Here is a 13921-nt window from a genome sequence, read left to right as displayed (position 1 = left end):
TGAATCACGCACTGGTACCCCTGAAACAAATAATATACTATGTTAATTTTTAAAAATAATAAAAATAAAAAATTTTTTCAAGATGTTTCCTCCAAAGCATAGTTGATAACTTTCTATTTCTACCTTCTTTTTCAAAAAGTTTTATCTACTTAAATGATTTTGTATTCAGTTGAATTTAACAAATACTCTTTGTAAACCCATCTCATTCTAGGTACCACCGATATACAAATAAATAAAACAGTTAATATTTCAACTGCCTTAAATCTCTTATTCCCAGCAAATCAATTTTAAGTGAAAAAATACAAGAAGGGAGAGAAAGGAAGAATAAAATAGATGAGATGGCAAAGAGGTGTAACATCTCCAAACTTTCTATAAATTATAGCAAAAGCATACCCACTACATTAAATTATAGAAGAGAATACTGAAACTTCAAAGAAAAAACAAGGTGTATCTTAGAATCTAAGTCTTCTGATCCATAATTCCAACACACTGCCCAAAATTATGATATTCAGGGTAGCAAATAAAAATCACCCAACCCCCAAGTAGTTCTGAACAGATTTTCCATAAACTACAAGGTTTTATTTTTTATACATGTTTTTAGGCAAAGTATCTCTTATGACTTCTCAATGTCTAATCAACACTTCTAGAAAAGGTAAAAATAATTTCAGTAATAGTCAGAGAATACCTTTTCTTTGTAAAACACAGCACACAGTCAACAAAATGCATTTCTCCAATCCTTCAGTACATATATATATCCATTTGCAAGAGATAAAAAAAAAATACCAGTTTAGCATGATCTAGCTAAAAGAACACCAGAATGAGTCAAGTAGACCAATCCCAGCCCAGTTTTTGGGTATAAGCAAAAATTATGGAGCAAGAGTGTTAAGGTCTGAATACTGACTTTAGGTATCATCTGTAAAACTAGAATAAAAATAGCACCTGCCTAATAAATAGTAAGTACCACATAAATGTTAGCTAATATTATAACAAATAGTATTGCCTACCTTTTAATAGTTCCATCAGAGGGTCTAGCTAAAAAGTTATGTAATAAACATTTTAAGCATTATCAAGATGGCCAAAACTAGTGCTGCCTGTGCTACTGTTAATCAGTCCCCTAACCCTTTAAGCGAAACTGATGTACTTAAAAGGTAGGACAGAGGGCAACAAGCCCCAGTGATAAGATATTTTTGTTTATTTTGTAGACCTGTTTTAATCCTCCTGTTCATTGCATTTCTTCACCATTTCCCTTGAGATAAATGTTTATATCCTCCTATACAAACTGAAATTGTGGACTACAATCTCAACTTGTTACTAACTTGAAACTTGGTTTAGAGGAGGAACCCATGTTTTCACTGACCCTGCATTTACCGTAAGCATTCTCATGGAAACTGATGCCTCACTCTTTTGACTCTAAATCAATCTGAGCTTCTCCCAAGAAATATCTAGTTACCCATTCTGGTCTCTCCACACCAACCTATTCCCCTTTATCTGTACTCTAAACTGATTCAAGATTCTACTAAAAACTCCTCTACCCCACAGATAAAGAAGACACCAAAGCAATCAACTGGATTAAGAGACCAAAACAATCAAACAAGCATATTTAGCCTTAGCATTGGTAGCAATTAAAAAATTTTTAATGAATTTTTTTGAATTTTTGAATTTTTTTAAAATTTTTAAAAATTTTTTGAATTAACTGAATTTTAAAAATTCAACTTTTAATTGAATTAAAAGCAAATTAAAAAATTGGTAGCAATTGAAAAAAATAAAAACATGGTAGCAATTAAAAATCACCAACAGAAACCCAAACCAAGCTCATGCATCTTTTCATTCAAAGGTATACTCAAGCAAGTATGTATTTTTTAATCTACCTCAAGTCTAGGGGGGTAAAAAAAAAAAAGGAAACCCCATATCGTATGGCTCAATAACTATGCTCGGATTTTTCATTTGCTAACATGGACATGAAGACTCCAGTATCTTCACGGAAGTGTAAAATTTAAAACGCTTGTAATTATGACTCAAAATTTATATAGTATATATGTGTGTGAAGATAAGTGGGTGAAACAATGGGAGGGGGGAAAGCATATGCATTTAAGTACTCACCTGCTCCAATTTAAAAATATGCTGATTGAAGTAGTGTTGTAAACGTTCATTAGCAAAATTAATACAGAACTGCTCAAAGCTGTTATTTTCATAATCTTCAAACCCAAAAATATCAAGAACACCAATGGACAAAGTCTGTAAAATAGGAAAAAATTTATGATGGTTAAAAAATGATCCTCAAATTTATTTCACAAATAATATCCACAATATAGGTAACAAAATGCTCAAAGTTCTTCTGCAACAGTGGACAGGAAATTTGGGGGAGCCAGTGTTCAACCAAAATATTCCACAAAATAAAAACCATTTTAGTTTTATGTTCACCTTTTTCTTTTTATCCCAATTATAAAAACACATCCAAAATTTTAACACATGTAATAAACTATTTACAAAAATGTTCAAAGCAGAGTTAGTGGCCTGTTATCTCAATCTCAGAAATCCCTAAATTCCAAGAGACAAAGAAATAGAAGGAATCACCTTATGGGAAAGTAAAAAATAACCTAAAGCTAGGTTTTTCTAGGGTATTCCAGGTTATGCAAAGAACACCATTCAAGTTTTCCTACTTTCACTCCTATACCCCAAAAGAATTCTGCTTTACAAACCAAGCTAAACTAGTATGTTTAATCACCCTTGTGCAAGCCAAGTATGAAACCAAGTATCAGAATATGTGGGTTTCTCCAATTTTTAAAACAATCTTTTTAACGACTTATTTATTTTACAGAAAAAGAGAGTGGGGGAGGGGCAGAGGGATTAATCCTCAAGCAGACTCCCTGCTGAGTGTGGAGCCTGACTCAGGGCTTGATCCCAAATCACGAGATCATGACCAGAGCTAAAACCAAGAGTAAGATGCTCAACTGACTGAGCCACCAGGTGCCCCAATTTTTTTTAATTTTTATTTTTTAAAAAATTGTACAAATAGTTCTAAAAAATTATAACAAAAAACAACAATCCCGGGACGCCTGGGTGGCTCAGTTGGTTAAGCAGCTGCCTTCGGCTCAGGTCATGATCCCAGCGTCCTGGGATCGAGTCCCACATCAGGCTCCTTGCTCCGCAGGGAGCCTGCTTCTCCCTCTGACTCTGCCTGCCTCTCTGTCTGCCTGTGCTCGCTCTCGCTCGCTGTCTCGCTGTCTCTCTGACAAATAAATAAATAAAATCTTTAAAAAAAAAAAAAAAAACCAATCCCTTCTTCTTTGTCAATTTCTGCTCCCTAAAGCCAACACTCAAATCTTTTATCTATTTGGTATAAAACAGTACAATATAGCATACAAATGCTTGTTCTTTTGTCTTGATATTTTGCCCCTACAAACTTTATTCTAACTTCTTACTATGGATAATAAGGAATCAGCTCTAATACCACCAAGCCAGCATTCTTCTCACCACCTCACCTCATTCTTAAAATAGTTACATGACAATTTTAGTTAAATGAAAACAATCTTTCTCCACTATTACTAAGAGAGATGCTGGGCAAACTAATATAATGAGTAATAAATACTAGGAGTTTTTTGGTTTTTTTTAAAGATTTCTTTAAGAAATTTGAGAGAGAGGGAGAGCACAAGGAGGGAGGAGGTGGAAGGAGAGGAGCAGAGGGAGAGAGAAAGAATCCTCAAGCAGAGGGACTGTGGACCATGGAGCTTCAAACAGGGCTCAATCCCAGGACCCCAAGACCAAGACCCAAGCTGAAACCAAGAGTCAGCTGCCCAAATGACTAAGCCAAACCAGGTGCCCCAAGAGAAGATATTTTTTTAAAGTCTCCATTAACAGTGTTTTCTTTGGGGTACCTGCGTGGCTCAGTCAGTTAAGCCTCTGACTCACGATTTTGGCTCAGTTCATGATCTCATGGATAACAGGATCTATAGCCCCATGTGGGGGCTCTGCACTCAGCTGGAAGTCTGCTTGAGACTCTCTCCCTCTGCCCCTCCCCCTGCATGCACCTGCACTCTTTCTCTCTCTCAAATAAATAAATCTTTAAAAATAAAAAAAGATCATTTCCTTTAATTGATTCTGCTAATTCTAAGCCCTTATGAAAAGAGTACAAGTAATGACCTTCAAAAATAAGTCCATTTGGTAAATTAGATTTCTATTACAATTTTCTAACTGTAGGCTTAATCAAACAATAAAAAATTAATATTAGAACTGTTTTACATTTAAGACAGGAAGATTAAGTAATAAAGATGACATTTTAATCACCCTAAAGATGCAGACTATTCCATAAAATGTTGCTGAGAAAAATGGATTTGAAATTATTTAATTATCAAAAATCTGTCTTAGGGGCGCTTGGGTGGCTCAGTGGGTTAAAGCCTCTGCCTTCGGCTCAGGTCATGATCCCAGGGTCCTGGGATCGAGCCCCGCATCGGGCTCTCTGCTCTGCAGGGAGCCTGCTTCCTCCTCCCTCTCTCTCTGCCTGCCTCCCTGCCTACTTGTGATCTCTGTCAAATAAAATAAATAAAATCTTAAAAAAAAATCTGTCTTATTAAGAAATAAATTCCAGAGGCGCCTGGCTGGCACAATAAGTGGAGCATGTGACTCTTGATCTCAGAGTTGTGAATTCAAGCCCCACATTGAATGTAAGAGATTACTTAAAAACAAAATCTTAAATAAATAAATAAATTCCAATGGGGGAAAAAACCCAAAGAGAAAAAATTAAATTCTAAAAGTATGAGAATAAATGTTTTTACAATCTGGGGCTGCAAAAGGGCTTCCAACATAAGAAAAACAAATAAAACCCAGGAAAATAAAGGAAGAAACAAACAGAGGGTTTTAGAAGGGAGGGGCGGTGGGGGGGGATGGGTGAGTCTGGTGATGGGTATCAAGGAGGGCACAGATTGCAGTGAATACTGGAGTTATGTTATACGCAAACAATGAATCATGAAATACTATATCAAAAACTAATGATATACTGTATGGTGATTAACATAACACAATATTAAAAAAGGAAAAGAATGGCAGAATTAACTGCACAAAAATTTAATATGGGCCCTAAAACACAACATAAACAAATCTTAAAAGTCAAGAGAAAATATATGCAATATTTATCAAACTATGAATCTCTGCAATAACCACAGTAACTCCAAGAAAGAAGTAACAAAAAGACAAAATAAACAAAATAAAAATAGCAGGATATATAATGAAATGATGAAAAAACATGGGAAATACTTGACTTTTATCTATCACTGAAAAAAAGGACAATAAAATGGGATAGTCCTCTTACTCAGATTAGTAGATGAAAAGACTAATAATATCCAATGTGAGTAAAGGTGTAAGGAAATAGGCATTTTCATACACTACCAGTGGAAGTGCAGTCTTTTCTGAAAAGCAATTTAGCAGTAGCTAACAAAATTCTAAAATGTATATATTCTTAAATCCAGCAATTCATTTTGAGGATTTTATCCTAAAGAAATGTACACAAAGAATATTTGTTACATCATCATTTATAACAATAAAACAAATGTAATATATTTTTATGGGGAAATTTATGGTATACAGGCATACTATATAATACTATAAAGTTATTAAAAATAATGAAATCCAGACCTATTTCAAGACATATCAAGTAAAAAAAAAATACAAGGTAGAAACAATACAGATAACATAATTCTATTTTTAATTTTAAAAGCAATTCTGTAAATGTACACCCACAGAAATGTACATAAGAAAAAGGTCTGGAAAGACATACAGAACAACAGTTTTCCTAAATATCAGGGTAATAACATACATAAGGAGGGAAACATCAGGGAATACAGATAAAAGGTAATTCTTACTTATTACTCTACATAATTCGGTGTTTTTAAATATTATTAAATTATATCATTTAAAAAAATTTTCCAGGAAAAATGTATAATAATCCAACATATGTCTACCTTTGTATTTTGCTCCAAATCTTTACTGTTCAGAAGTGCATGATTAATCCGAAAAACTATCCAGTCAAACAGGGCACTATATAAAGATTTAGCCATGGAATTTCTCACTGTCACAGCCTGAAAAAAGAAAAAAGAAAAGGGTTGGAGAACAAATGAAAATGGCACTAACCAAAGATACTATAACAAAGTGTATTTGCTTTCAACCAATAAAGAGAGCTTACTATCCTGAATTAGAAATTTTATTTTATCTCAATTTAAATAGCCTATAACTGAAGTTTTCCATACACCCATAATCACTAATCTAGTCTCAACTCTAATCTAGACTAAAAGGTAAGGAAAACAAAATGTAGGTCACTCAGTTCAAAACAGTATCTGAAAATTAGGGTATACATTTTATCTAGTAAAGAAGGTGTAATAGGAGATTTACAAACAAATCAAACTTGCAAGCAAAAGCGGGAAAGACTATTCCAGGCAGAGGAATAAACCTGTTGGCAAACAGGAATCAGTTATCTGTGGAATCCTCGCTCGACTCTTAAAAAATAATCATAATACTACCACAGTTACATTCTGGTTGTCTCAAGCTTGTCATTCACCATAACCTCAAGGATTTCTCCATCCCCAGATAGAGTAATAATTCTTTCATTATGGAGTAATAAAATTTCTTTTTTCACCTCACTTCAAGCATTTCCCAGTTTATGGAAACTCTCTGTACTATCTGCTTAAAATTTCTATAACTCTGAAATTGTTCTAAAAAATAAAATCTATTAGTTAAAAAAAAATCAACATTTAGAAAGTACTACAACCAAAAAAAGGAGGGGGACATATTTTAGAGAATTGAGCCCTACCACTTAGAGAATACAAGTCCTAATGACTTACGTATTTATTTCGAGGGATTTATTTTGAAGCTTTACATTCAGATACTTATTTATGTATCTGTACTAAAGTTTAGAGGAAATCGAGAATAATGATTAAAAGCTAGGCTGTCTTCCAATCCTAGTTCTTCTACTTATTCTAAGTATTGTAACCTTGGCCCAAGATACTTAAACTCTTAAGCTACAGCTTATACATTTGTAAAATGTAGATAATACTAGAATCTACCACACGAATGATGAATTTCTGAATTCCAGTGAATAAAAACACAAAAGCTCCAAGTTTCTAACCCAAGAAATAACTACCTAAACCATTACCTACACAGGAAAGAGAAGATGCTATCAAATTCTCTATCTTCAGCACCAGAAACTTGAATTGGAAAATGTTCACAACTTCTGAGAGAAAAAGGAATGCAACCCTAGAATTCTATACTTAGGTAAGTAATCAACAAAGTATCTTTAAAACTCAAAAAATCAATCATAAAATACACAGAGAAACCAACTATTCTGTTTTTCTCCAGAGGGAAGAATGAATACAAACTGGTCTAGTTCAGCAAAAGTAAAAGATTTTAAAACTAAAACACAAGCATAAGACAAAGAAAACATAGAAAAAGAAATCACAGTAGCATAAAAAATACAAATGGGCTGAATTTTTTAGTCAAAAGACAGATCTTCACATTAAATTAAAAACTATGAGCCACCTATCTAGTTTACATTAACACTATTTTCATAAAGTACCAATCAGACAGAATCCAGATGTACCAAAATATACCAATATAATACTTATTTACTTCATTAACTCCCAATATTATATTTTGGCCTCTTTTCTCTGAAATGTGGTCCTATCACAGCTTAATTTCAGTAAACCCAAATACCAATTAACATTTTCCCACCCAAACAAGAGTGTTTCCTATCTCAATGAATGGTATCAATACTCTTAGAGTTGTGTGAGTCAGAAAATTAGGATTTATCCTTAGTATTTCCTTCTTTCTTCTTGCTTCCCAGTAAGCAAACAATTGCCAGATTCTGTTGATTTTACCATCTAAATCTCTCTCTCTCTTTTTTAAAAAATATTTATTTATTTGACAGAGAGAGATCACGTAGGCAGAGAGGCAGGAGGGGGGAAGGGGGGATAAGCAGGATCCCTGCTGAGCAGAGAGCCCGATGCAGGGCTTGATCCCAGGACCCTAAGATCATGACCTGAGCTGAAGGCAAAGGCTTAACCCACTGAGCCACCAGGCACCCCTAAATGTCTCTCTTTTTAAATACACCCATTTCTCCCTATCAATTTGTCACTATTCTAGACAAAGCAGCCAACCTCTCTATATTCAGGAGTACTACCACGGCCTCTAAACTCATCTTTCCACATTCATTCTTGTCCTCTATGTTAGAAGCCTAAGAATGGTCACCAAGATTCCCATTCCCTGGTATATATATTCTGTATAACCCCCCCCATTAAGTGTGGGCAGGACTATAAATATGATGAATTTCACTCCAGTAAACTATCTTATCTTACATGACAAAGGGATTTAAAAGATGTAATTATGGCCCAAAATCAGCTGATTTTTTTTTTAAATTCACCAGAGGAAAATTATCCTGGGCTGACTTAATCAGAGAAATCTCTTAAAAGAGACTGAGCCTTTCCATCAGAGAGTCCCTTGCTGTCCTTTGAAGAAGTAAACTGCCATGTTGTGTACTAGACCACAAGCAGACTCTGCTTAGCAGGGCCTTGACAGTCAACAAGAAATTAGGGCTCTCAATCCTAACGCTGCAAGGAACTAAATCCTGTCAACAACCTGTGAACAAGGAAGAGGATGCTTAGTATCAGATGAGATCACAGCCTCTTCAGACATCTTTTTTTTTTTTTTTTAAGATTATTTATTTATTTATCTGACAGACAGAGATCACAAGTAGGCAGAGAGGCAGGCAGAGAGAGAGAGAGGAGGAAGCAGGCTCTCCGCGGAGCAGACAGCCCGATGCGGGGCTCGATCCCAGGACCCTGGGACCACGACCTGAGCCAAAGGCAGAGGCTTTAACCCACTGAGCCACCCTTCAGCCTGGTGAAACCTGAGCAGAGGACCCAATAAATCTTTGCCCAGACTGATCCATGGAAAGTGTCAGAAAATATTAAGTCACTATGTTTGTTACACAATTATAGAAAATGCACTCTCCTCTGATCCCTTAAAAATAAAAATATAAGGGCACCTGGGTGGCTCAGTGGGTTAAGCCTCTGCCTTCAGCTCAGGTCATGATCTCAGGGTCCTGGGATCGAGTCCTGCGTCGGGCTCTCTGCTCATCGAAGAGCCTGCTTCCCCTTCCCTCTCTCTCTGCCTGCCTCTATGACTACTTGTGATTTCTTCCTCTGTGTGTCAAGTAAATAAATAAAATCTTTTTTAAAATAAATAAATAAAAAATAAAATAAAAATATAAGACACCTTTCTGCTTAAAACTTTTTAAGACTCTTCCACTGCTCTTCAGAAAATATTAAAATCCTTAAGGACTACTCCTTATTTTACCTATAATGCCTAGAACATTTCTGAACACAAAGAAGATTTTCAAATGTTTACTACACAAAATAGATACACCAAACAGATGTAAACAAAAATAAATGAGGATCTATAAAAATCATCACAGCAAATTGAATTTAAAGTTAAAAATGTAAATAAACATAAGGAATTTTTTCTAAAGATTTTATTTATTTATTTGACAGAGAGAGATCAAAAGTAGGCAGAGCAGCAGGCAGAGAGAGAGGGGGAAGCAGGCTCCCTGTGAGCAGAGAGCCTGATGACCCTGAGATCATAACCTAAGCCAAAGGCAGAGGCTTAACCCACTCAGCCACCTACACGCCCTAGGAATTTTTTTTTTTTTTAAGAGAGAGCAGAAGAGGGAAGGGGCAAAGGGAGAGAATCTCAAGCAGGCTCCACATTGCCCAGCGCAGAGCCTGACACGGGCCTTGATTTCACAATTCTGAGTTCATAACCTGAGCCAAAACCAAGAGTCAGATACTTAACTGACTGTGCCACCCAGGCACCCCAGGTATTTTATATTTTATAATATTTTAATATTTTCAATATTTTATATTGAAAAAAGTTACGAGGGCGCCTGGATGGCTCAGTGGGTTAAAGCCTCTGCCTTTGGCCCGGGTCATGGTCCCAGGGTCTGGGATCGAGCCTCACCTTGGGCTCTCTGCTCAGCAGAGAACCTGCTTCCCCACCTCTTTCTGCCTGCCTCTCTGCCTACTTGTGATCTCTGTCTGTCAAATAAATAAATAAAGTCTTAAAAAAAAAAGTTACGAAAGAAAATATAAAAGTACTGAAACTTTATGCAAAAGAAGGGCAAAACTTTTTAAAAGGTTTGGCTTTTTCTGTTGTTTAGAAAGGAGCGCTCAAATTTGGAGATTATGTCATAAGACTCACGACATAATGAAGAAATATAGACTTGATGGCAGTAAGAACCCAAAAAATAGGATAAATGGATCAGTGTCAGCCTAAAAAGCATTCTCTACATTTCTACACTATTTCCCAACCCCTGTTTCTTCTAATCTCACATTCCTGTCCTATTTTTGTAATAACTGTCATAGTTTGATTTCTCATCACTGTCATTAAATTACACTTCAGAACAGTAGGCTTTTCAATAATTTCCCATTCATATACAGCTGAGTAGTATATAATAATAATAATAATAATAATAATAATGGCAATGACAGCAATAAATCTCATCTGGAAGCCTTGGTATACAGATGATACTTAAAGAAATGGGACTATGTGAGGGGCGCCTGGGTGGCTCAGTGGATTAAGCCGCTGCCTTCGGCTCAGGTCATGATCTCAGTGTCCTGGGATCGAGCCCCGCATCGGGCTCTTTGCTCAGCGGGAGCCTGCTTCTCTCTCTCTCTCTGCCTGACTCTCCGCCTACTTGTGATTTCTCTCTCTGTCAAATAAATAATAAATAAAATCTTTAAAAAAAAAAAAAAAAAAAAAAAAAGAAATGGGACTATGTGAGATAATCTAGCAATATAGCTAAGGAATACAGAGAAGAAAAGACAAGGACTATGTACCAGAGAACTACATTTTTTAGAGGTCAGGTGAAAAAGAAAGGGCAAACAGAAAGAATTACAAATGAGTATCTAACAATGAGAAAGCGAACCACAAGAGTATGACATTCTGGAATGTAAGAAATTGCCTAAAGAAGAAATAATCAACTCGATCAAACACTGCTCATTTGTAAATCCATCCACTACCTGTTTGTTCACTCCATATTAATAATATAAAACAATAATGAACAGATTAAGATCTCAGAAGAAAAATGCATGCCTATTGCTTAAAATCATATTCAACTTTAAGTTTTCAAGTTGATGGAAAATTCATAACTGAATTTCAAGGGCACAGAAAATATTTCAATCAACACTGTATTGTTATTATTTTCATTCTGTTAAAGGAAAGGGCATAAATTCAAACTTCTAAAACTGTTCAGAGTACTCTGATCTTAAAAAAATCTCTTCATACCTCTGCCAGCTTATATGGCAAGATAAGCTTTTCTCCCACTGTCACAGTCTTCCTTGTAACTAACGCTTCAAATAGCATCTCTTCTTTAACCTAAACAACAGAAAAAAAAAATTCAGTGTATAAGATTTATGACAATGAGCTGAATTATTTATTGACAATCCAAATAAAGAAAAAATCTCTAATGAGATTAGTAAATAGACAATAGAAAAAACAAAGACAATACATTTAATCATTTAAATACCAGTCAAAGTGAAAGTCAAACATTCCACTCACCCTATTTCCCACCACCCCCCCCAGAAAAGAGAGGGTACGTAAGACAGATGGGTCTTTTTAAAGTTTTCTTTCTGATCATAATGGAGAAGTATGTTTCTTTGTGTGAAATATGGAAATATAGAATAGTGCAAAAAAACATTTTAAGATGATCAACCATAATCCCACAACTAGCAAAGATTAAAAAGTGACAATACTTCTTTAAGATTTTTATTTATTTGTCAGAGACGGGGAGAGAGTGAGCGAGGACAGGCAGACAGAGAGGCAGACAGAGGCAGAGGGAGAAGCAGGCTCCTGCCGAGCAAGGAGCCCGATGTGGGACTCGATCCCAGGACCCCGGGATCATGACCTGAGCCGAAGGCAGCTGCTTAACCAACTGAGCCACCCAGGCGTCCCGACAATACTTCTTTAATTCTAGGAACATTACCATGAGTATTTATTTATGTTTCAGATGTTTTATATTTATTTACACATGTTAATTTTAAAATAAAGATGATGTTTCCTTTGTTCTCATTCCCTCTAGAGGTAAATACCATGATGAATTTGTAAGTTATCATCTCAGTTTGGGTTTTTATACATATCTAATATACATATATTAGATATATTTGTAAATAATACATTATACTGTATTATATATATACACATATACATATATATACACTGCACTATAATGTATACATTATACATTATACTGCCAAGTGTATTTAACTCTTATCTGTATGGAATCATATTGCCCATATGTTTTTGAGATTTAACTACATTGATAATTTAGATCAAGCTTATTTATTTTAATACTATATAACTTCCCAGTATATAAATTATGGGAGTGTGTAATCTATTCTTCTATGTATAGACATTTACACTATTTACCATTGTGCACTATTAGGAAATAAACTGAATAGTCTTGCATATGAGTTCAAGAATTTCTCTGAAGTACAAATCTAAAAGTAGAATTACTAGGTTATAGCATATACACTGTCATCTTTAAAGGATATTGCCAAACTACTAAACATAGTTCTCACCAATCTGCTCTCTGATCAGCCCTGAGCATTCCTATTTCTTCAAACCTTGAATATACTTGTTATTATCACACTACTGACTTTTGCCATGCTGAGGGTCATGAAATGGTAAAATAAGGGCATTTTATAAAAGCACCCAAACAAATAAAGATATAACACTGATAAAATTTTAAGTAGATAATATGATATGAAGTATATCAAGCAAAAAATATTCAATTATAAAGGAGAAAGTGAGTTACAAAACAACAGTGAAGCATTACCCTGTCACCAGGAATTCATGACAGATCAATAATTTTTTAAAATACAATGATACCAAAATATCCTTCTCATTCACTACTACATGAGTAGCATCCAGTACTCAATCTTCAAATTCAAAACAAGTTAGAAAAAATTTGAGGAACATTACCTTTACAAACTGCAGTAAAACTAAAAATAAATAGCCAAAGTTTAAATATAAGACCTCAAGCTTTCGCATATATTTAAAATATTTTGGGGCGCCTGGGTGGCTCAGTGGGGTAAAGCCTCTCCCTTTGGCTCAGGTCATGATTCAGGGTCCTGGGATCGAGCCCTGCATCAGGCTCCCTGCTCAGCAGGGAGCCTGCTTCCTTTCCTCTCTCTCTGCCTGCCTCTAAGCCTACTTGTGATCTCTCTCTGCCAAATAAATAAAATCTTAAAAATAAATAAACAAATAAATAAATAAAATATTTTGAAAAACAAAATTAAATAATACCAGATTACACAAATATGACAAAACCAAGAAAACTAAGAAAAAACTTGTATGATTTAAAAAAAAACAGTTATATTGTTGAGCTCAAGCAATTATTAAAAGTGAGTATTTAAAAATAAATGATCTATGCAGTAGACTCAAGACATTTTTTTAAAGGATTAAACAAATACAGGCTGGCAACAACATGGAGCAAATGTCACTTCCATACACTTGTATAAACTGGTATAACCACTAGAGAGAGTAATCCGTCAATATCAGTAAACTATTTATGTCAGTGTGTATACCAACCCAAAACTATACTTCTTGGACTATACTCTAGAATAATTTACACACATGTCCACGAAGAGACATATACAACAATGCCTATCACAGTACTACCAATAAATGAGAAATTACAAATAACCTCAATCCCCTCTAAGAAAAATAAATTGTTTTACTCACATAATGAAATTTTAGAAACTAAAAAGAATCATGTAGAATATTTAAATCAGTATTGAAAAATCTCAAAAACACAGTACAGAATGAAAAAGTCAAGATTAGAATGATACAGTAAAACATTTATGAAACAAGTATGAAAATA

General features: G+C 34.8%; 1 protein-coding gene across 9 annotated transcripts in view; it reads right to left on the bottom strand.

The window, feature by feature from the left end:
* The window catches only part of MYO9A (myosin IXA), a 283468-nt gene that overhangs the window by 182130 nt on the left and 87417 nt on the right, over positions 1–13921 (bottom strand). For all 9 annotated transcript variants that reach the window (XM_045070457.1, XM_045070456.1, XM_045070459.1 and 6 more), the window contains 3 exons: positions 11326–11415; positions 5955–6071; positions 2101–2235 (listed from right to left, as the gene is read on the bottom strand). In XM_045070457.1, coding sequence (XP_044926392.1) covers positions 2101–2235; positions 5955–6071; positions 11326–11415 — 342 coding nt within the window. The remainder of the gene's footprint in view (positions 1–2100; positions 2236–5954; positions 6072–11325; positions 11416–13921) is intronic.

The sequence above is a fragment of the Mustela putorius genome, unplaced genomic scaffold, assembly GCF_011764305.1.
Source record: "Mustela putorius furo isolate JIRA1106 unplaced genomic scaffold, ASM1176430v1.1 tig00003972_pilon_pilon_pilon, whole genome shotgun sequence".
Taxonomy (NCBI): domain Eukaryota; kingdom Metazoa; phylum Chordata; class Mammalia; order Carnivora; family Mustelidae; genus Mustela; species Mustela putorius.
This window is presented reverse-complemented; position numbering and strand designations above follow the sequence as displayed.